Source organism: Parasteatoda tepidariorum, chromosome 1 (assembly GCF_982258835.1).
Source record: "Parasteatoda tepidariorum strain Cologne lab strain chromosome 1, Ptep-v5.0, whole genome shotgun sequence".
NCBI lineage: Eukaryota > Metazoa > Arthropoda > Arachnida > Araneae > Theridiidae > Parasteatoda > Parasteatoda tepidariorum.
Window position 1 is genome coordinate 63,688,847 of NC_141755.1, and position 23,117 is coordinate 63,711,963.

Genomic DNA, 23,117 nt, shown 5'->3' on the forward strand with positions numbered 1-23,117 from the left:
CAAAATCATGAAAAACTTAAACAATACTTAACTGTACTCGATATCGATTTAAAAACAGGAAATTATCATTATTTGTTTTTGTTCCGCTTTCTCTTTTTATATCGTCTGTCGCCGCAACGTGTTGATAAACACGTTGACAGATTGTTTTTATTGATTATTATTAAAATTGATTTAGCATGAAATAATTATAAAATTTCCAACTATAGATCTATGATCTTTTAACCTTTGATTTAAATAAAATACCATGGGGAGACTCATTACTTATGATAATGTTGTTCTAGAAAGTTTGAACACTTTGATTAAAAATAAAGTTGTTCAGACTGGATTGATAATTGGGCAGGTAAGTTAAATATTCATGGTTTTAAATGCATGCTAACCCCAAGTTTCTTCTTTACATGCCGTTTTTTGATTACGGTAGCATCATTACTAAAATTTTTATGTATGATACTAATTGTAGTGATGTTAAACGCTTCAATGTGATTAATTCCTGGCAATGATCAATTATTTTTGGGGGAAGATTTCCGTGTCAGTATCTTTGCCTAAATGCTGGCCAAGTTTTGGTGACTTCTGGGCTCTGGACTGAAAGAAACTAAAAATAATAATAATATTACGGAAGTGGGCTAACTCGTAAACACTCCCAGGCAAACTACTACTTATTTTTTGAATTTTTGAAAGTTAAAAGATTCTTTGTCGTAGGTCGTAGACGCGAACTGATACCGATGCAGAAATGATTTCCGTATCCTGATCTGTGGCAGAATAATCGTCAATTCTTGGAAACTTCCGGGCAATGGTCCCGCAAAAAACTAAAAAAAAAAAAAAAAACATCACAGAAGGAGACCAACTCGAAAGGTATAACTCGTAGCCACCCCCGGGCAAACATCTACATGTTTTTTTTTTTATTTTTAAAAATTGCAAGTTTAAAATCTATTTGGCACCTTGGCAATTGTAGTTGACGTGACAGATCATGGTACAGAAATATCCCTGTCCCCATTGATAATAGTAATTGTTTTAATATTTATTCATTGAAATTTTGACTCAATTGTATATTAAGGGTTTTTTACAGTCTTACTGTGAAAAAAAAAATGATTCTTTTGAATAAGTCAATGTGCTGGAAGTTTTGCATTCTTTTGCTCAGATGAATTTTAAAATAATTAAAATGTGTCTTATTAATTATTCCGTGATTGTATATATTATTAATATTTAAATTTAAATGTTCTCAAGTATTTCTTCCATGTACATTATTCTTTACTTATAACTATATAACCATTTTAGAGTACACCTCAAAAAGATATTGTTCTGCGGTTATGTCCAACTCCTATGAAAGATGAAGTTGAGGGGGAAGAAGATAGCTTGCAAAAATCAAAACAGAAAACTGCTGCAAATGATATTGATGAGAGTTGGATTTGCCAGCATGCTAAACAGGTATGTTTATATAGTCAGAAATGTTGTCACACTATAGTAACTATCATAAATTTCATTATTTTCTGAAAGAATTATTTAAAATGACTAAAAAATGTCAGGCATACAACTGGAATTGTTTGACTTTTCTAAATATGTTCCTAGGTTTGCTCATTTACTCTATTATTGGTCTATATCTATTAGTAAAATGTGATAAAATGACTTAGCATTTTTTTTTGTATTAATGTGTAATTTTTTTGTTTTATCTAATTTATTCATTTTTTTTTAATTACAATTTAAATGAAGAATAAGTATACTCTTATTCAGAGTAATTTTGCCTGAATTAACTTATTTGATGTTTCATTTGTAAATTTTTTTTTATAAATCAAGCATCATCAAGCTATTTTTTTAAATAACATTAATAAATTTAGATAGTTATCTTGTATTAATCCAATAAAGAAAATTGTTTCTAATTTTCTCTGCTGCTTCCTTGTCAAAAAACATAGGATAAACTATTTTTTTTTTCCAGTAAAGTTTGAAAAAGCTAGGACTAATGCTTGGATTAAAAGATAATTTCTGATACCGAAAAAAAGATTTATAATCCCAAGGATGTGATTCTTCCGCGGATTCGTGGATTTCCGCTTTTTGTCAGATTTTCCTATTTTTCCCACTAATTTCCGCGGAAATTGTTTTTTAAACAAGTTAAAATATTTTATGAGGAATTTTTTTTTTTTGAAAATTCAGTCTTTGAAATAAAATAATTATATTTATTTACGATTTTCAAAGATAAACAGAAAATTCAAACTGTGTCCTAGCTGCTAATCCTTCCGTATTTTTACTTATTTTAGCTATTTTCTCCTCTTTTACACACAGAAAATAAGATTTTCCGTATTTTTATTCGTCCGCCGGATAGCTCATATTTTCGCAATTCAGACGTCGTGACCCTGTTGTCTGGCGTAAAAGCAAACGAAAAAGAAAAAAAAATATATATAGACGTGTATTTGCGGTGAAAATATTTATTTGCTCATTCAATTAATCTTGAAAATTTCTATTTATTAGGTCTAAACAAAAACAATACTAACAAGCCTTTTAGAAATCCCAAGTCCAGACTCTGCAAATATCTCGATTGTTATTCACGCGATTTTAATATCAATCATCGATTTTTGTATTTACCTGATTTAAAAGTTGCGCATTGCGATCCTTATTTACGCTATTTAAATATCGTGCATTATGATTCTTATTTACGAGATTTGAAAATCCAATATCGCGTTTTGTATTTATGCATTTTTAAAATCGCGATTTTATTATCAAACATCGATTTTCGTATTTACCTGATTTGAAAGTTGAACGTTGCTATTCTTATTCAGCCGATTTAAATATCGTAAATTGCGATTCTTATTTACGAGATTTAAAAATCCAATATAGCGATTTGTATTTATACGCTTTTAAAACTCTATGTAGCGATTCGTATTCACGTGAGCTTAAAATCCAATGTCGTGATTCGCTATTGCGGTTGTAATATCACACGTCGATTTTCGTAATTATACGTGCTTTAAAAATTAGACATTGTGATTTGTATTCACGCGATTCTAAAATTATGCATTGTGATTCGTATTTACGTGATCTAAAAATTACGCATCATGATTTGTATTTTCGCATTTTTTAAAAATCGATATAGAATTTCATATTCATACAATTTTAAAATTAATCGTCGAGATTTATAATCACATGGCTAAAATCGCACTTTTTTCGTCCAATTTTTGTGTGTGTGTATATATATATATATATATATATATATACATATATATATATACGTATATTCTTTCATTCTTGGATTTCCTCTTTTTTACTTTCTGACTACTCTCATCCCTGTAATCCCTATATGATTTAATTTTATACAGAAATTATGCTGTAATTAACTGTTTAGAATTATACAATTAACTTATTTTAAACTATTTAATTTATTGCAGTTTTAACAGCAATTAAACACTGTTTAATATTTTGAGACTTTTAAAATTTTTTTTAAAGGGGCCACTTTATAGAATTCCGTTTTGTGTCTTTTTTTCATAATAGTTATGTTTACATCATGTGTGTAATAAATAGTTCACTATTCAAAAAAAAATATTTTTTTCTCTTTAAAACCATAAAGCTTATTTTTAAGTTAAATGGAAACTAATATTTTGGTGCAAATTATATTGCTGTTGCTTATAAGTAGATTTTCTGGTGTTACATCTGATTTGCTTTGTTCTCAAAACTTAGACGTAATAAATAAATTTGTTGAAATTAAATCTGACGAAATTGAATTAAACGAAATTGGGTCATTATTCGACAATATTTTTATATTGCCTACATTATAAATATTGTAAAATGCATCCTATATTCTATGAGTATTATTATAAAATATTATTACTTTCTCTGTGCATAATGTTTATTAAATTGTTAAATTATTCCTTTATTTTAATATTGAAACTTCATTTTAAATTGTCTTTTAAACTAATGACATATTTTATGCTGATATATTTACAGCTTGTTCGAGCTCTCCCAGGAGGATTAGATATATTAGGATTATATATTGTTGCCCCATCTGATTTTACAGTAAAAAATCAAGCACTTCTTCGTCAGGTAAACAATTTTATTTATGCAATTTTATCAAAGAATTAAAAAAATATTTATGTATGCCTTATTAGAATTACTAGTGTCAAAACTAAGAATGACTAATATGAATTGAATTTTACAGGTTCTCTTTGCTATATACAAAATTAAAAGCTTGAAAGGGAAAATCTTAAGAGAAAGAATTTTGTTAAATATTTGCTCTATAACTTCAAAGTATCCTTTTTTTATTACAGTTAAGTTTGATTAAGTACTTTAATTTCATAAAATCTTTATGTACATTGTCATCACAATATAAGTATTACGGATGAACATGCTTCCAATGCATTCATCTAATAAGACTTAATTTCCAGGATTGACATTACAATTTGTTAGCAGTGTAAAATTTGGCAGCTATTATCAGAAAAATGTCGAACATTAAACTAATTTCTTACTGAAAGTATAAGCAGCAAAGTTTTCATACCCTCCAGTTCTGATTTGAAATTTATCTTTAAAAATATTTTTCTGATTAACAATTGACACTACTTTCCTTATAAGCAAGATAGAGCAATAAAGATTGTCATAAAATATGGTAGTTAACAGCAAAGAATGAAACTATTAGAATTACTAACAACATTACTAATAGAAAGTTTTTTGATTGGTTATATCACTAAACTTTTTTAGGAATAATTAATACAGAATAATACTAAATACAGAAAGTTTGTTTTAAAATATATCTGATATTTTTATGATACCATGTTTATGAATACACTCTTATTTCAATCTGTTAAAACAAATATATTTTTTAAAAATTAATACTTGATTGTTCATTGTTTGATTGTCCATATCATGATTTAATTAGAATGTTACATTTGTCTTTAATAAGTTTATTTTGTATTTAACTTTAGTGTAGTATATTCAGCTTTAATGTATAAGTATGTGGCAGAAGAATTTTTTGTTATATATATTTTTTTGTATTGTTTTTATTTTGTATATATGTATATTTTCACTTCAATGCTTCTTCCAAATTTTTAAGCAGTTTTTCCTTGATTCATTCAAGAATTTTGTGCCGAACATTCGATGTCTCAGATTATAAGGTATTTTATTTTTTAATCTTTTTAAAATTATCAATTTGTTTAAAAATTATTTTAATTTGTTGCCAAAAAGGTGATGGAAAAAAGGATTATATTGAAAGAAGGATTGAACCTTATCTTCCATTACCAAAAAAAAAAAAAACTTCGCTGCAGATAATTTTGAGGCACTCTTTAATAAAAAATTTGGCATAATAATAGTTTTGGAATTTATTTTTTACATTATAAATCAAAAAGTGAACTATAAACATTTTTTAAAATTTTGTTTTTCAACTCAGTATCTGCAAGGAATATTGCATATGCATTTTTGTTTCTGTCATGCAAATAATGTTGTCTTGTCTATGGCAGCTCTAAATATTTCTAAAAGTTTAAAGAATGAGTTTTGTGAGTTCTGGTGCCTAAAGACTGTATAGGATGTCTTCTGGTGATGAGCTGAGTTCAAAAAGTTAAGCCAGAATGGTTTGTCAGGGGAAAATGTGTTCTGGCGTTAATTGGGTTTGAGAGAGCAATGTCTGCATATGGAATATAATCTGGTCTTGTCTGAAGAATTCTTCATTTCCTTGAAATGGCCCATACAGAGTCTTGCTATTGCTGATGAGAGGTTTCTATTACAATTAAGATCCGGAATGGAGAACATAAAATGATACATATGCATAAAATGATATATTATTTGCATGAAAAAAACAACAGTAAAGGAATTCATGTATATTCATATGTATCATGTATATTCATATGAATGTATATTCATTGCAGATTCTCTGTTGACAAATAAAATTATAAATCTTAGAATTTGTTTTTAAAGTAAAAAGATTTGTTTCCATTATTAATTTTTTTCTCTAAAATTACTAAAAAGTAGAAAAGAAGTTAAAACTAATGTTATTCAATATATTAATGCCTTATGATTCTTCTTTTACATAATGATGTATTTTTTTATAAATGAAAATATTAATTGAAAATATTAATTGAAAATATTTAATGAATAATTGATACTAAGTAATTAATTTTGTATTAAATGATATTAAAAATGAAATATATGATACATAAAAATCATGTTACTTATGTATAAAAAATGTATTATGTACTTATTGTAATGTATCTATTTATATGTGGTAATTAAAAATACATACATCTCTAAAATATGCTACTGTTTCTCTCTCTGGAAACAGTATCATGCCTAATGTTTAATTTTGAAATATTATTCTACTTGTACATATTTTTAAGTAATAATACATTTCATAATATAATCGTTGATGCAGGATATATTGCTTAAACATCAAAAACTGTAGACAGATGCAAAAATGAAGTTATGATGTGTCCTCTACACATACATACATTACATATTCCTATTCACTCCGAATTGGAGTATAGGGCTTCTATCATAGCTTTTCATCTTAGTCTATTTGTGACCAGAAATTTTGCTTCTCTTCATGTCTTTAATATTGTTATTGTTTTCACTTCATTCTGTGTCAAGTATTTTTAACTTTTTCTCTTTTTTCTATTGCCCAGAGACTTCCAATCAAAAACTTGCTTTATTTTAAATTTTCAGGTTTATGTAGAACATCACCAATCTATTTCCATTTATGTTTTTTCCCCTGGGAGGCATGATTTTCCACAGCAGAAACAAATGAGATGAGTGCCATAGAATTATTTGGGAAAATTAACCAAACTAATACAAAAAATGTATTTTCAACTCAATACCAGATGGATAAAATAATTCTGTAATTATATAATTGCTTTTCCTTGGTGCAGTTGCATAGGTGCCACTCTTCAGTCCTGAGAACTGAAATAAGTCTTGAGAAAAAGATCAGTATCCTGTATTCCTTCCCTCAATTAATATTTCTTTCCAAATTATTTTTTCAAAATTTATTTTTTAAAAAAGTTAAAATTGTCACTTTTTTCTATGAAAAATATAGCAAATATTTTGTATTAAAACTAAATTACTTTTTAATTAAAACACTTATTTTTGTTTTAAAATTATTGTGACATTATCAAACAATGGTGTTATATCACAATAAATAAAATAATGGAATTGACTGTACTGCAACATCTTTGCTTGTGGAAACAAAATTTGTATTGCTGAATCTGTTTTAGATATTAATTTTTTCTTGATATTTTGAAATATTGGGCAAAGTTACATTAAGATTATTTTTGAAAAATGAAATTTATAGAGCTAGTTCAAAACATTAATAATGATGAATTGAAAACATAGTGTTATGAATGCTCCTAGAAAAAGTTAGTGTTGCATTTATTATTCAGTGATTGGTGTGAAAAAATATGAGGGTTATTTTTGTTTTGTTTGCTGTAAAATATAAACTAAACAATAAAAATATATAAAATAATCAAGTCATTGAAATAATATGTGGGCTATTCTCATGAAAAGGTACAATTTTCAGTCAGTAAACTATAAGTTTCTGGACAAGAATAAGTTGTCTTGAAATTTTTTTATAGTGGTTCCTGGTGTGTCTGATGATTTTATGTAATCACTAGCCTTGATGCTACAAATAAAGCTTTTTTGTTTTATCTATAAATAGATGGAATGCCCATAAATGTGTATTGATTAGAGGTAGAGATTTTATTTTCTGCTCAATACCACAAATCACTTGTATACTTTCAAAAAAAAATATCCTGGATACTTCCTCTCCCCTTTTTCTGCGTTTTAATTTTTAAATCATGGTTCAAATCGAATTTTTATTTTATTTCACTTAAAACTTTGAAATTTTTAGAAGACCCACATATTTAGAAGGTTTTAGTAAAAAAAAAAAAAAAAATTTTTAAACATCAAATATTTACTCTTTATATGTATTTTTAAAATGAGGATTTACACTGTTTTAAATTGGGAACTGCTTTTGATGAAAGAGGACCCAGAAATTTAAAAGTTTTGGGTTCTGAGGAACCACAGTTTTCTAAATTTAGCGGAATTATTACAGATTAATCAAAAATAAAATCTATAATTTTTACAAATAATTTATCTAACATACATCTAAGCAATATTATACTGGACTATACAGTTAAATTTAAGTGTGAAGAGCACTCATCCCTAGTGACATGAAAAAGGGGGAATATTTACTTCTCTACTTTATTTTCTAATTTTGTAATTTATAATTATAAAGCTTATGGACTTTATTATTTCTTTCCAAGTTTTACAGTCTGCTGCAGGCCAGGGCTGTCTCTCCAAGTTTTCTCTTCTAATCCTATCTGGAACTATAGCTCTTCAAATTTACTCTAATAATATCCTATAGTTATGTGTATAGAGATAAATGATACTTGAAAGTACTATATGTAACCAACCAGCCTCTTATGTGTGCCCAACTCTTAGTATAAATATCTTATATCAACTCTGGTATATATATATATATATATATATATATATATATATATATATATATATATATATATAACTCTTGTATGTAGCTAACATGTGATCTGCATATTCTCTTTCCATATTAGAAAATTCCCTAGGTTCCCCTTCCATACTTGGAAATTCTCTCTCTATCTTATAATGAATGACTCATTGAACACCAAATATTCAAACAAGGGGGTCATTTGTTAGTTATTTTACTGTAAATCCATAAATGTTTTTTAATGTGTTGTTTGTAACTAAATGTCAAAGTGATTAAATTTTAAGTTACACAATATCATCTGAAGTGTTGGGAAACAACCTTAACATGACCTTCAGGCAAAAAATAAGCTTCACGTTTATGCAGATTAGATAATGTAGTTAATACTGTATTATAAAATTTTTTAAATGAGCAAGCACTTATTCCGTTGTTTGAAATTTCCTGATTTATTTTTACTAATATATTTTTATTAGTTAAAAAAATATGGAAATCTTGGAAATAAAGATTTTTTTTATTTTTTGAAAAAGATGATAATAACTTACAAAACAATTTTTAAAAAATTAAAAAAATAAAATAAAAACCCAGGAAAACTAAATAGCGAAAAGATAAAATCTCATAGTTTTTCCCTTTTTCTTCTTTTTTTTTAAATTTTTGAAATATTTAAAAAAAATTTTTTTTCCTTTAAAATTTTTTTTTGCATCTCTTTCCATTTTTCTGTATTTTTAAACTTATTTTATGAGTTCTATATATTTACAGCTTAATCACAGTAAATAGCACTTATATTTATTAGTTTTCCTCATTAATCTCTTTTTTTATCCCTTCCTTAAAAATTATTAATAGTCCCTATAAATATTAAAGTCAAACTTTTTGCGGTGAAATAATGATCTGAAACTTATATATCATATTTTATACAGAACAGATAATTTTACAATACTATCTAATCATTAGAAGTAAATAATTTAATATTAGTCTATTTGTTTAAAGCATTTGTAGTAAAATGTAGTAAATATTCCAATAAATTATGTTATTTTAATTATTATAAATTAAAATATCAAAAGAAACATAAAATTCATTTCCAATGTGCAGTATGTCAATTAATTATAAATTAATATCTTTCTACACATTTCACGTACTTGAACAGTTTTGCCAATTTTAGCTATCATGATTATCAGAGTGATATTATTTCTATTGTGAATGTATATATAACATATTTAGTTTTACTTCAGTTCCCCATATATTATTTTAGTCATCAGCAACTCCCGCTGAATGGAAAAGTCAGAATGGTCCTCAAAAATGGCATCGTCTTCGCTGTCATCTTGCAGTTGATGTGAAATTCCCCCATGAGAAAGCTGAAATTAATAATTTAAGCTTGCAGACACAAATGGAGTTGTCTTTGAAGAACTTTTTTGAAAACATACAAAATGCAGTTTTACTTTTCAATGGACAAAAAAGGAATATGGATGATGCTTTGGCCATCTCTGTAGAAGGAAAAAGGTCTAAAAAGAAACAGTCTGAAAGAACTGAACATTTATCGGAATGGTTTGATGTTGAGTTGTTCATTCCCCTTGTAAGTTCAAAAACAAATTTTTAATTGCAGTTTATACTTAGATGTTTTTGTAATTTTTAATACTGATTTTTTGACAGGTTTATACTAAATGTGTTTGGAATTTATAAATTCAGTTTATTTCATTATTTTGTAAAAATATAATTGACTATTCAATTTAGTTGTTTAAAATTAAATTTATTATTATGTGGAACTTCATGATTAAATAAATTAAACTCTTAATTTTATGAGTTGAATTTTATAATCATGAATTTTAATAAGATATTTATTTTGTTATTTTTTGCTACTTATTTTAAAGTATAGAAATAAAATTTATTAATATTTTACAGAATTGTGCATTTATAATTCCAGTAGTATAGTTCCAGTAGTTAAATCTTATTAATATTTTCAATTTAACTTTTAAAAGTGTTTAAATTTTATTAAGGGTTATCAGTAAAACTTGGTCCAAAAATCAGAGTTGACAAATATTAATTTATATTGTTATAAATTTGTTATATTAATTTATATTGCTTTTCAGTAAATGACATTTCATAAATAACATTACATAAATAACTGTATAGATAAACAGTATTGATTGTTTTATTATCATTAGATGTTTCACATGTTTATGTCTTATTTATGTTGTTTTCTCCTAAAGAAGAGATAATAAATGCCATTTTCACTAAGACACATATCTTAAATTATCCATTAATAAGTTAAAACCTATAAGCAAGTAATAATTGTATACTTTATTTTTTAATGTTGTTTTATAAAGTTTAATGTTGTTCTTTAGAAACACAATCAAAGTTGTTCTCCTGTAACAAAGAAGACCCAGTCATGTGGCTTTTTAATTCAAGGTGCTAGTTAAACCCCTTAAAGATGGACAAAATATAGCAATCATAAATAAATGTTAGAAATTTATAACAGTTATAAAAATAGCATGTGATTTACTAAAAACTGTTATTTTTTTTTGTGACCACAGAACCTTTCATGAACAGCCTTAAATGTCTTAATTTGTAATGTTTATTACTATTTGATGACCATAATAATACAAATCTATAACAAAAATTTCTTTAGTGTAGAGTATGTACTGCTCAGTTTGAAATTAATGCATCGATATTGGTACAGATGATGTATCTAACTTAAAAATACATTTTTTTTAGGGAAATGATGTTATTTCAAGCCCAGAAATCTTTACTGCCACCTCTATGATGACATTCAGGGGTATCATGCAGTGTAGAGCTTATATACATGCTAAAGCTACAGTCCAAGAGGCAGTTGATGTAAATGTTTTTTATTTTACGTTTTCTTAAATGAATTTTCCGCTTCAGTTTAGTTATTTTTTATTTTATGTTTTCCTAAATCAATGTTCAGTTTCAATATGGTATAAATATAATTACTTTTAAATATAAATATCTTTAAATATAATTTTTTGTTGTTCTTTTCACTTTTGTTTTAATACTTATAGACATTGTCTTGATGTTATTATTATTAGTATGACTTTAAAATACTCTTCTATTTGTATTTCTGTAGTAATAAATTTTGCTTTAGTTTTTCAATTTTAAATTCAAATTATTATTTTTTTTATTATCACTGGAGAACAACACACACACGCACGCACGCACACACACAGTGTTTGTTTTCTGTTGCATGAGACTTTTTAACTGATCTCTGATATACTTTCATGTTGCTGATTTCAAATCTGCTACTGCTTTCTCTCTTTAATTAGCAACAGTTTTTTCAATGACATTTGTAGTCATTTTTTGTCCAAATGTTTAAGTTTAAAAATTTTATACATAATAGTATGTTATACGTATTGCTGAGAAAAATTTATAGGGGAGTTTGGACACATCATTAGGATTAAAATTGCATAGGAATCCTTGCCCAGAAATGTCATCATATGTCGTTAGGAGCACTTCTCTATTATAAATTGTTTCTTCGTGTGCTTCTGAACAGGTCATGTTAAGGATGTGCCCATATTTCCGAGTATCGGTTTTGTATGCAGTTTTAATCCTGTTGATGTGCTGTAACTCCCTAACTAAGTTTCTCACTACATTTATGCAACCCTCTGTTATATATAACGTTAATTCCCATATCTGGATTAGGTATGGTTAAGGTATTTGTATTAGGTATTTGTATACACGCCAAAAGTTATTTGTTCTTCAGTGCTATTTATTGACCCAAAATGCAAAAATTAAGTTTTGAAGCCTATGCCTATATTGTTTTTCAATTTTATTAAATCATTAATATATCAGAGCAAGTATTTTTTTATTAGTTTTAAATTTAAATGAATTTTTATCATTAAAGTTATGTTTTAATTTATAGTCGTATGGTTTTATTTTTTCTACTATTTAAACGAACCTGCCAACCTGAAAGTTTTATCGTTACAGAATGCTAAAAGTGGTCAAGAAATAGCAATTAAATAATGTAATAGTTTTTTTTAAAATTTCATCTGCGTTTTTTTAAAAAAACATCTCATGCAATAGTGTCATTTATATAAATTATTAAAATATTTATTTATGGTGGTTGTAAATATTATTTTTATTCAGAGATAAAATCATCACAATATTCTTCTGCTTTATTTAAGAAAAATTTCCTGTAAAAGCCTAAAAATTGGTATATCTGGTCTGGATATGACATTGTAATTTTAAATAAGAGTAAGTTATGCTGACATACTAAACTATACTGGCTGGTCTGACTAAACTATATAGAAGTACTCTTATGCTGACTGTATTAAAAAAAACATTCATGTTTATATACACTTTTTTGCAAGGTTCATGCTTTTTTTTTAATATGTAGTATTTCCAATGGATTAAATTTTTTTCCTGTTGAATTAAATAATTATTAGTAATAATAAAACTGTTTGGGTAGAAAATTGCCCTTAAAAATGCTCTGTAACGAAAACTATTACTAATTTGTTAACTGTCTATCCTGGTTTGAGTTTTGGGTCAAGTCTTGTTACTTTCTGGCAAAGGGAATTAGTTTGTGTTAGAAAAAGAAAAAAACTCTGCTCAATCGAAACATTTCACCAAATTTGCCTAAGTAATGTGACAGTTTAGGAGTTAACAAATGTTTATTATAAGTTCCTTTTCTATTATGATTTGAAATTTTCTTGATAGGCCATAAAGCAAGATATTGCAAGAAGCCTTATTTCTCGATGTGAGATTCATTGTGAAGATTTATTATTAATTGAAGAAGAACAAAGTGGTAAGGTTGTTTTCATTCGTCTATTGTTTGTCATTTAATTTTTAAATATCTCCTTTCTTCTACTTACCTTGTTTCACAATTAGAGCTGATATTTTCTGATTTTGTCTATTAATGTTACATTACCAAAGTTTATTTTAACTCAATAAATTGAACTTTTTTTATGTAGAAATTAATTACTGCATAATATAAGCATACATGAGTTTTATAATAAAAAATAATAAGAACTAAAATTGTTTGTGTATTAAATTTTGTACTGTATTAAAGTGTAAAAAAAAAAAAAAAAACTATGACATTTTAAGTAATACAGTACTATAGTGCAATGATTTATAAATGAAAAAAAAAATAAGTAATACTATTAATGGTTATAGCAATTTTTAAAAAGTTGGAATTTAAAATAATTTTAATATTATTTTTAATATTGAAAGTGTATTATAAATGGACAAATTCAATATTGCACTTCATTTTATTAACACTTTGCATGCTGACACAATATTTCATACTTTTAGACAATTAGCAGGCAAAATCAAATTTTTTATGTGGTATTCAACAAAATAATAAATAGATACTGTTGATGTGATATAACTTTGCAAATAAAATATTGACTAGTTTTATAGAATTTTTTAATTCGACACCAATATCTAATAATAAGTTTTATTTAAACCTAAAAATCTAATATTAAGCTGTTGTCTTATTACATAACTGAAATTACGAACTGAATTTAATATTTGTTCTGTTTTGTTTATCTTTTGTCTTTTCTTGCATGTTTATGTTACATGTTTATAATCATGTAATATACTTTTTGTTTCATTGCTGTATAACAATTTATTTTAAATGGTTGAATATTAAAAATCAAAATTAAAATTCTTTGCTAATCCTGTTTGTTGCAATCAAATTGCATTTATCTTCAAAAAAACTAGTTTTTAGTGATAGCTAGAAATAAAGTGAAAGCAAGCTCAGACAACGTTTGCCATGGTTATTAAGAGTCAATAAATTTTTCTTAATTTTTCTCTCATAGTTTTTTCTGCCTAAACTCTGTTTTCTTTTTTCCCCCTCTTTATATCTAATGTAAAACATGATTTATAATTGAGTGAGCTATACATATAATTATAAATTAAGAGTACTGTAATGGAGTCAGATAAGCCATTTAAAAAAAAAGTTCCAAAAAAAGTCTAGTACAATATTTATTTTAATGTTGTAATTGTTTAGAAAATAAATCTCTTTTTTTATATTAGTTTCGACATTTTTCTAGTACATATATCACTTTTGAGTTTCATTTTTATGTGTTGCATCATTATTAAAAACATTGTTTTCCTCTTTGAGTGTTTTTGTAGTGTCTAGTTGTAAACACATATGGGTATATGCAAAGGTATATATAGCCCATATGGTTGAATGCTTTCTTATCTGAAAATTGCTAAATGTAGCCAAACTTTATTTTTATTCACTTAATAACATAATACTAGCTCATTTAAAAAACAGTGCTAGTGCCTTAAAATTTTGTAAATTTTTTTCATATGCACTTTTAATGTTATAGTAATGTAATGTTTTAATGTCCCTTAACTTTCAAAAAGGTTTGAGAAATTTTGTTGAAAAATTAATGGAGTTTTTAATTAATAATTCAAAAATTAATGGACTGTTTTATGAGCAGGAAAGAACCTAAGTTCTACCTCAATTCTAATATTGAATTGTATGTTGAAGAATTATTAGATATTATACTATCATACACATACTAGTATTATAATAGAATAAAATTATTTGCTTTTCTAACATCCTTACTACAATTCCTGCATTTGCTTCTCTCACAGATCCTTTGGTAGTGCATGAACTACCTAGGCGAGTGTTTGCTCCCTTGCCCCAAATGGATGTTTGTGTTTGTGATTACCAGTTTCACAATGATGCTGCGAGCGATTCTCTTGATGCATTTAAAGAATTACTTAATTTAGAACTCACAGAGGAAGACATTGATACATCTTGTGAAGTTTCACCAAGTAAGTAACAAGAAGAGAGGAAAAAATGATGCATTTGTAGCTAATTCAAAATAGCACACTTGATTTGCTTTGCAAACTAAGTGAATAATCACACAAGGATTGCTAACAAATTGACTTCGGAAATTGTTTTTATATTTTCAGAATAGTTTCTAAATATAGTTGGGCTCCTTAAATAATTTCTCTCTGTGAGACTTGAAAAAAAAATGGCTATCTTTGGATTCTGCTAGATTTTTGTCTAAATTGTTAAATTGTTTGTAAGATTGTTTTCTTTAGATTAACTCTTCAGAACAAACAAACTTATTGTATATTATTATTTTTTAATTTTATTTTCAAATTTTTGTTATTGTTTAATTTTTATAATATTATATTAGGCACTGGTTTCTTAGAAGTGAGGAAATTGGCATTTGTTGACCCAATTGAAATTTTCAACTGAAAATGTTAAAATAAATATTGTTTTATTAGAGTCTATGATACAGTTTTTTTGTTGAAGGTGGGGTATAATAATGTGGTGACTACTGCCTTCACAAGACATGCTTTCATTTAACATTATTGAAATAGAGAAAATTTTTTTTTAGTTAATTAAATTTTTTGAATATCATTGGCACACGATTCTCTAAAGTCCGAGAAATGTCCTTAAAAAATTCCTTGCTTGTTCCACCATTACTTTGTATATTTGAGGGCTTCTATTACCTATTCCATATAGTAAATATGTATTATATATATTTTCTATACTTAAGTAACTGTAATTGATTTGAGAGTCTATATCTCTCTCTATGGTAATGTGGTCAGCATTGAGTACAAACCGCTTTTCTTTTACGTAGCAACTGCTACCCATTCAGCCGTTACTAGTCACTTTTTTTTTACAGAGAATATATAATAAATTTGATGAAATTAAGTCTCTGGAATAGGTTAAGTAAACATTCCCTTGTATAACAAAAATTCTAAATTCCATTTCATTGCAATATCACTCTAGTGGCTATTTAACTACATATATTTTGCTCTTTTGAAATATGAATTCATCAAGAAATAAGGTTGAATAATTCTATAAAAGTTATATTAATCTGAAATACATATTTTATTATTTTCAAAAGAATATTATGATTTTTTCTTTTTGTATTGGTATATTGTGCATGAAATGTTTATGTTTAAAGATATGTTCATAAATAATGTTATATTTAAAACTATCTATAAAAATTTTCCATCTTGTTAGTCCACATGACTTTTACACTAAAAATTAAAATTGTTTGAATTTAATTTGAAAGGAGTTTTTATTTGTTAATTTATTATTTTTTCCCTCAAAATCATAAAATCTGTTTAACTAAAAGTGAATTCATTTCAAAAGTACTTTTAATATAAGGTTTTATATTATGTTCAAAAGATTTTACATCATATTTCTCACATAAATTTTATTGCAGAAACTAAAATTGAAGTAAATCACCTAAAATTTCTTCAAGAATTTTTTATGGATTCATTTATTTTGTGCTTATTGTACTTAAATGTATTGTATTGTATTTCTTAATGCTAGATTAAATGCTTACTACATAAATGCTGAATCTTAAAATCAAGTGTGTAACAGATTTGGCTATCATTGAAAGGAATAAAAACTTGCCATATACACTCAATTGTTACTGTATTTACATTAAGAAATTTACTTAATAGCTTAAGAAAATGTGCTTGTATTGTCTGGGTGCGCAGGACAAAGACTTGTAAAGATAGTTAACTAGGTTTTAATCAAGTTATATTAACTAGGTCTTTTTGTTTATTATAAAAGGTTAATTTGACATTGTTTCAAGAGTTTTAATGTTACACACATAAATCAATTACAAAATTTTTTGACAGTATTATTTTTATTAGATTAGCTACTTTTTTGTATTTTATCACTTTTTCAGAGAAGCATTTATGACGCCATAGATTTGAATATAGCTATATGTTTTTATATAAATGTGACAGTATTTATTTTTTTAAAGTTTTTTCAAGTAATTATTGAGAAAATAAAACACAGGAAAATAAAATTAATATAATTTAATTTACACATATATTATCCCCTTTATGCTTAAAACTGATGTAGCATATTTTACTTTTATTTACTTATATTTATTTTTAGTATATTACTCTTTTTATTTAAAAGAAAATAATGTATTTAAAATTCTTTGTATTTTGCATAATGTGTGGTGCCTTTTATAGCCGAAATATAAGTGTGCAAATTTCCAAAAATTTAGTAAATTTCATTTGAATACTTTCTGAGAAATTCCATCTTAAATACCTGTCAGTTTTAAACTCCTTGGTTGGTGGAATCAGTTGCTTAATGAGAACAAAGAATTCAATCATTTATATGTGATAACATTTAAATTTGTTCAGTTATTAGACTCACTACCTCCATAAATATGAATCAAAACTTATTGATTGCACAGAAATTTATTAAAAGTGGGATGGCGCCCAGGATGGAAGTTTCTTCCTCAGTGGGAAAAACTATCTGTTAAAACTATGGTAAAAGCAACCTTGGAAGGAATAGGTTTCTTCCAGCCTATATAGGAGAATTCTTTTCATAAACAGTTTCTTTTTGCATTTTAATTTATATAATAGTATTTCTCAGCTATTTAATGTATAATTTTTAAATAAGTGAAAACGGTAAATAAAAATATATTTAATGATTTACTTATGAAATTGCGCTGTTACAAATTTCATATCAAATTTACAATTACAAATTACATGCTGATTCTAATAATTAAATGTTGCCAAATATGAATGCTCAAACCAAGCCGATATGATTCCTCTATGTTAAGTGATATGATATGTAGGTTTTTAAATTGTTATAATACAAAAATAGTTATTTTTTTTAAAAAAGAGGAGATAAAAAACTTCTTTCCGGTAATATATTAAATTCAATTTGTTTAAATTTAAGATACACTTATTGCGAAATATACTGATTATTGTAATTATACTGATTATTTTAAGTTTCTTCCATTTGGTCAACTTTTTTCTGTTTTTTTCCCAAGATTTTTTGAGTGTCCTGTAAGAAATAGGTTTTTTCTGGACAAAATGCCAACTCTTGATAGAGCATTATAGAGTTATAGGATTAGAAGTGCTTAGAGGCAATGTTTTGCACTCGATTTTTTAGGAGGTTTTCTTTGACTATTACTAGTAGTATTAAGGGATGAATGAAGCAAAACGTCTTCATTTGTCGAAATTTTATCTACTATTTAATCTATTAATAATAAATGTAACTATAAATTTGAAATTAATTAATTTCACTTACTTAAATTGGCTTTCTGATTGAAAATTATTGTATCCTATTGCATGTTCATGCTCATAATGCTGCAAGGAACTAAAAAATTACTGTCTTATTTCTTATGAAGTATGCATTCTCTTATTGTACTTAAATTGCTATTGTAATAAGAACTTCTAGCTTCTAACATCATATTAAACATTAAATGATGGAGACTTATATAGTTTAATGTGAACTATCACATGAAGCATATTGAACATAATTCCTCAAATTTTTATTTCGTAAAAAATGTCATTATTGTTCATCCGTGTTACATATCACTATTGATATAGTTGATTATACTGAATAGACAAATCTTTTCCAACAATACATTTATAATTTGTAAATAAAAATTCTTTTCAGGTGCCTAATATATCAATTATCAAATGTTCCACTATTTCCAAGTATATCAGTGAAACTAATTTTATGTTATCTTATAATATTTTAATTCTTTAAAATGTATGCTTTAGAAAAATTGCCAGTAAAACCCAAAATGTTTTGTTAATTCTGTGGATTCTGTTTTAATAATTTTATGAAAATTTAAATAAATTTATTTTAGAAAACAATCAATGGGATCTTTTTTTGCAAGGCTAAAAATAAAATTATTGTTAGAGCTATCAAAATGATATTTTCATAATTCATTTTTTAAAGGAATGTTTTTTTACTGACTAATATTTCAGTTGCAAATTTTCTCATATATTGACAATGTTTATCTAAAAATAATTTGAATAATCATTATATTAAACTTGGTCAAAAGATTTTTTCTGTTAGCAAATCAAAATATATAAATTGTTTATTACTTAAAAATGTATCCAATTACAGGTCTGTTCCCACTGTACAATTATTTTTAATCTATTAGATATTATGTATGAAATGTAATGTATGAAACTATTAGATATTAGGCAAGTTTATTTTTTACTAATTTAATATCCCTATTTTTTTATAAGTTTTCATGTTTTGTTATAATATTTTTAGCTACCAGAGCTTTGATTTTGCCTGATGCAGCTGAAGATAAATTATCAGAGTTTGGAGATGCACCTGTTCAAAGCTCATCTATGAGGCTTGGTAAGTTCTGTTAAATTTTTTGTAATTATGATTCCGTTTACTATCTACTGTTTAATTTTTCAACCTTTGGCTAAACTCTTAATTTGTGAATTTTTTTTCTACTTCAGAGCTTTATTTTATTATAATAACCCACCAAAAATGTTTAACTGAACAAAAAATTTTTTTAAACTTATGTTGATTGTAATAAAACTTTATTATGTAACATAATTAAAAATACCCTTAATAAATAATTTTCTATTTAAGAACCATATTTGTAGTCTAATAAATTTTTCTTATTTTTTTTTTTTTACTTTTTTACAAATAAGTATAAAATACATACTTCATTCAGTTTACTGAATAAATGATGAATTTTATGTTTGTTTGTATTTATATATCTTTTTTATTTCTGCATTATTTTCATTTGTATGATATTTACCATATTTTGTAAACTTTTTTTCAATGTCTTCAAGATTATTCCTTTTAAATAAAATGCTATGTTTAATAAATTTTTTGTTTTACACATTAGTTTTTAAAAGTTGAAAATTTCTATCTAAACTTACCTCAGATTAATTTGTCATACTGAAAATTCCATATCATTTAAAAAAATTTCCTGTATCATATGAACAATTAAAGTAATTTTAATTCGATTACAAACAAAGTTAAAAAATGTTGACCAATACATTTTCTTAATAGGGCTTTGGCATTGATACACAGATTTTAATTTGTTGAAAAGAAAGAGTGCTTTAATATTTTAACATTAGTTGTTTTTGTATGTATGTTAACATTTAAATTTAATATTTTTCTTTTTTTTCTGTAGCTCCAATTATTGGTGTCGTTTCAACAATAGCTGTAGGTCTTACTGCATATGTTATCAAGACTCAATGGAGCTAAGAAACATTAGTTACAGAATATTATAATTCGTGTTCAATACATTGTAAAAGTTAATAGATTGTGTGTTGATATATTTGCAGCCTAAATTATTCTTATAATAAATTATTTATTTTTTATAATTTGTAAGTACACTATTATTTTAATTATGTAAATACACTATTTGTTAAAAGATTGAGTGGAGTATTTTTTCTTCATTTTTCATTCTGAAAATTTTACACAACCTAATCTTAATTAAACATTTCATTGCTTTTATTTTTGAAGTACTATGTTTCATATGTTAGCCTAACAATGAAAGGCTAACAATTATATAATTTGCTTTTGATTTTTGTTTGTTTATGAAATATTTGACCTAAAAATAAGTTTTGATTTAAGTGGGTAAAAAAAGGCTCAATATGGGATAATAAAAATGTTTTTTTAAAAATTTATTTCAAAAATTTCACCATGAAACTTATAGTTTTTTTAATGAAATGTTTTCAACTCATGTCCGTGTTTACTTTATATTTTGCTTCGTATCTGTCAATTTATCTGAAAATTGGTGTGAAAAATTAGTGTGTAAGTTTGTGAAAAAGTGGCTCAGTATATGATGTTAAAAGGCTTGCTTAAAAAAAAAAAATACAAAGAAGAAAAATCAATGCTGAACTTATAGTTTTTTCGAATAATTTTCCACTCGAATAGATCTGTTGACTTGGATTTTACTTCTGATTCAAAAATAGAGGCAAATGTATGAAAAATAGGAGCTCATTATGTGATGATAAAATGGACACTTTAACCATTTATTAAAACAAAATTTCCGTATGAAATTTTTTGATCTAAACATTTTCCACTCCTGTTCATCTTTAAAAAATTACTTTAAATTTTGCTTCTGATCTGTTAGTTTCTCCTGGTCTCGAAAATGAGCATTGATGTCAGTTTGAAAGGGGTTACCTTTATATGGGATAATAAAATGAACACTTTAAATATTTATTAAACAAATTTGCATCATGGAACTTATGATGTTTTTTTGGCACATATATTTTCTGCTCTTGTTCATCTTTAAAATGGTTTGTTAAATTTTTCTCTTCTTTACTACGTTTCTCTGAATAAGGAATCAAAAATAACAATTGATTTTATTAAAAATTGGCTTAACTCATTACCCGCCTTTTATGTAAAATGTCAATCATTTTAAAAACTATTTAAGAACAATTGAGTTAAATAATATGCAGCTTAACCTTTCAACTGCAGATTTAAAAACCTCTAAATTTTTCCTCCCATACTCTAGACGTTGAAATCATCTTACTGACAAACATAAAGCAGAAAAATAGTTTTTTTAGAAAAAAAATTAAAATATAAATGAACTTAATAATTTTTTTTCTCCAATCCTTATTTCCTGGGATATACCTGTAAACGTACTTTATGCTGGATAATGTTTCATTTAATGCGCTACTAGCTAGTTTTTTCCCCTTCTTTTTATGAAAATTTACATCCAGTTTGTTTTTAACCACTTTCTATGAAACGAATTTATGGTTCTATGAAAAAGTAGTGGGCCTTTGGTATAACATATTTTCGATGCGTGGTATAATTACTTAATCCAATGTTCCTCTGAGCTATGCAAAAATATTTTGAATGTAAGTATATCTTAAAATAGGATCAAAATTAAATTTTGAAGCATGGGAAAAAAGTGACTTAATATGGAATGATAAAATGAAAAATTTGGCAATCTGTAAAATAATGTTGCTTTACGGAATTTTCTTTGTTTGTTTTTATATTAATATTTTATACTCTTGTTCATCCTTAAAATATTTCTTTTCATTTTCCTCCTGATTTGTCAGGTCGGATCAAAACTAAGGGTTGATATCGAAGAAAGAGGTACATAAAATGGTAATGATATAATGGACACAAAATTTTTTTACTATGAAACTTCTTATTTTTGTCTTAAATATTTTTTTAAATATTATGTTAAATAATTTAATAATATTACTTTTATTATTTAAAACATTACTTTATATGGATTTCTGGTTTTTAAAGTTACTCCGAAATATGACTCTATATCAAAGCCTACAAGGGTTCAATATAGAAATTAATATTGGTCCTATATTCAAAACCATTCGAGGACCAATATTAAAAAATTTAGACACCCCAATAGTGATCACATATTGTAAACGTCCTACATACAAATAAATATTTGTCTAGAATATAAAGCCATTCTAGGACTTATTATTACATAACTTATACACCTCAATCTCGGTCCGATATCGAAAGCCATTCTAAAACCATTGTCTAGAAATATATAAGACCATTATGGACTTTCAGTTAAGGACCAGTTTTGTATTTACATCTATTGAACCTGGAAAGACTGAAAATATTTTAATAATATATATTTCTATATTTAGTTCCTTAATAAGTGATTTACAATACAAACAAATCTACCTATAATATATTTTTCTTTTTTGCTCATAAGACATTTTTATTGGTCACAACTATGGGAGGTTTTCCTCTCCATGCAATGCAAATGTGGGTTTGTTCCATCAAAAAGACCTCCACGAAGCCTTATTTCCCGCAATGCTTGATCCAGGATTTCCCTTGTTTTCTGGATTAGGTTCAAAATTACAAGTGTTGAATATTGGTAGTCTTAAACACAGAATTGCGTCTGCTGTTAAACGGCTGTTATAAAATAAAATATTTACCTTTATCAAAATGACAAGTTCTTATAGTAGAAAATCTAGTTACCAAGAGCACTGTATGCTTTGATTTTATTGTAAAAGTAGCACTAGAGTTATATTGATGGAT

General features: G+C 25.8%; 1 protein-coding gene across 1 annotated transcript; it reads left to right on the plus strand.

Annotated features, from left to right (window-relative positions):
- Positions 1-39: 39 nt before the first annotated feature.
- LOC107444546 (protein odr-4 homolog) lies at positions 40-20,470 on the plus strand. Its single transcript, XM_071179715.2, has 11 exons — positions 40-340; positions 1,273-1,422; positions 3,925-4,020; positions 4,136-4,224; positions 5,048-5,084; positions 9,663-9,983; positions 11,123-11,242; positions 13,079-13,166; positions 14,969-15,151; positions 19,392-19,481; positions 20,278-20,470. The coding sequence occupies exons 1-11, from the start codon at positions 245-247 to the stop codon at positions 20,349-20,351; spliced, it is 1,344 nt and encodes a 447-aa protein (XP_071035816.2). The 5' UTR covers positions 40-244; the 3' UTR covers positions 20,352-20,470.
- Positions 20,471-23,117: the final 2,647 nt, after the last annotated feature.

Bases quoted from the DNA above. Each gene is read 5' to 3' on its own strand.
- LOC107444546 (XM_071179715.2), top strand. From the start codon at position 245: ATGGGGAGACTCATTACTTATGATAATGTTGTTCTAGAAAGTTTGAAC. The intron at 1,423-3,924 runs GTATGTTTATAT...ATATATTTACAG, and splicing joins TTTGCCAGCATGCTAAACAG to CTTGTTCGAGCTCTCCCAGG. The intron at 4,021-4,135 runs GTAAACAATTTT...TGAATTTTACAG, and splicing joins ATCAAGCACTTCTTCGTCAG to GTTCTCTTTGCTATATACAA.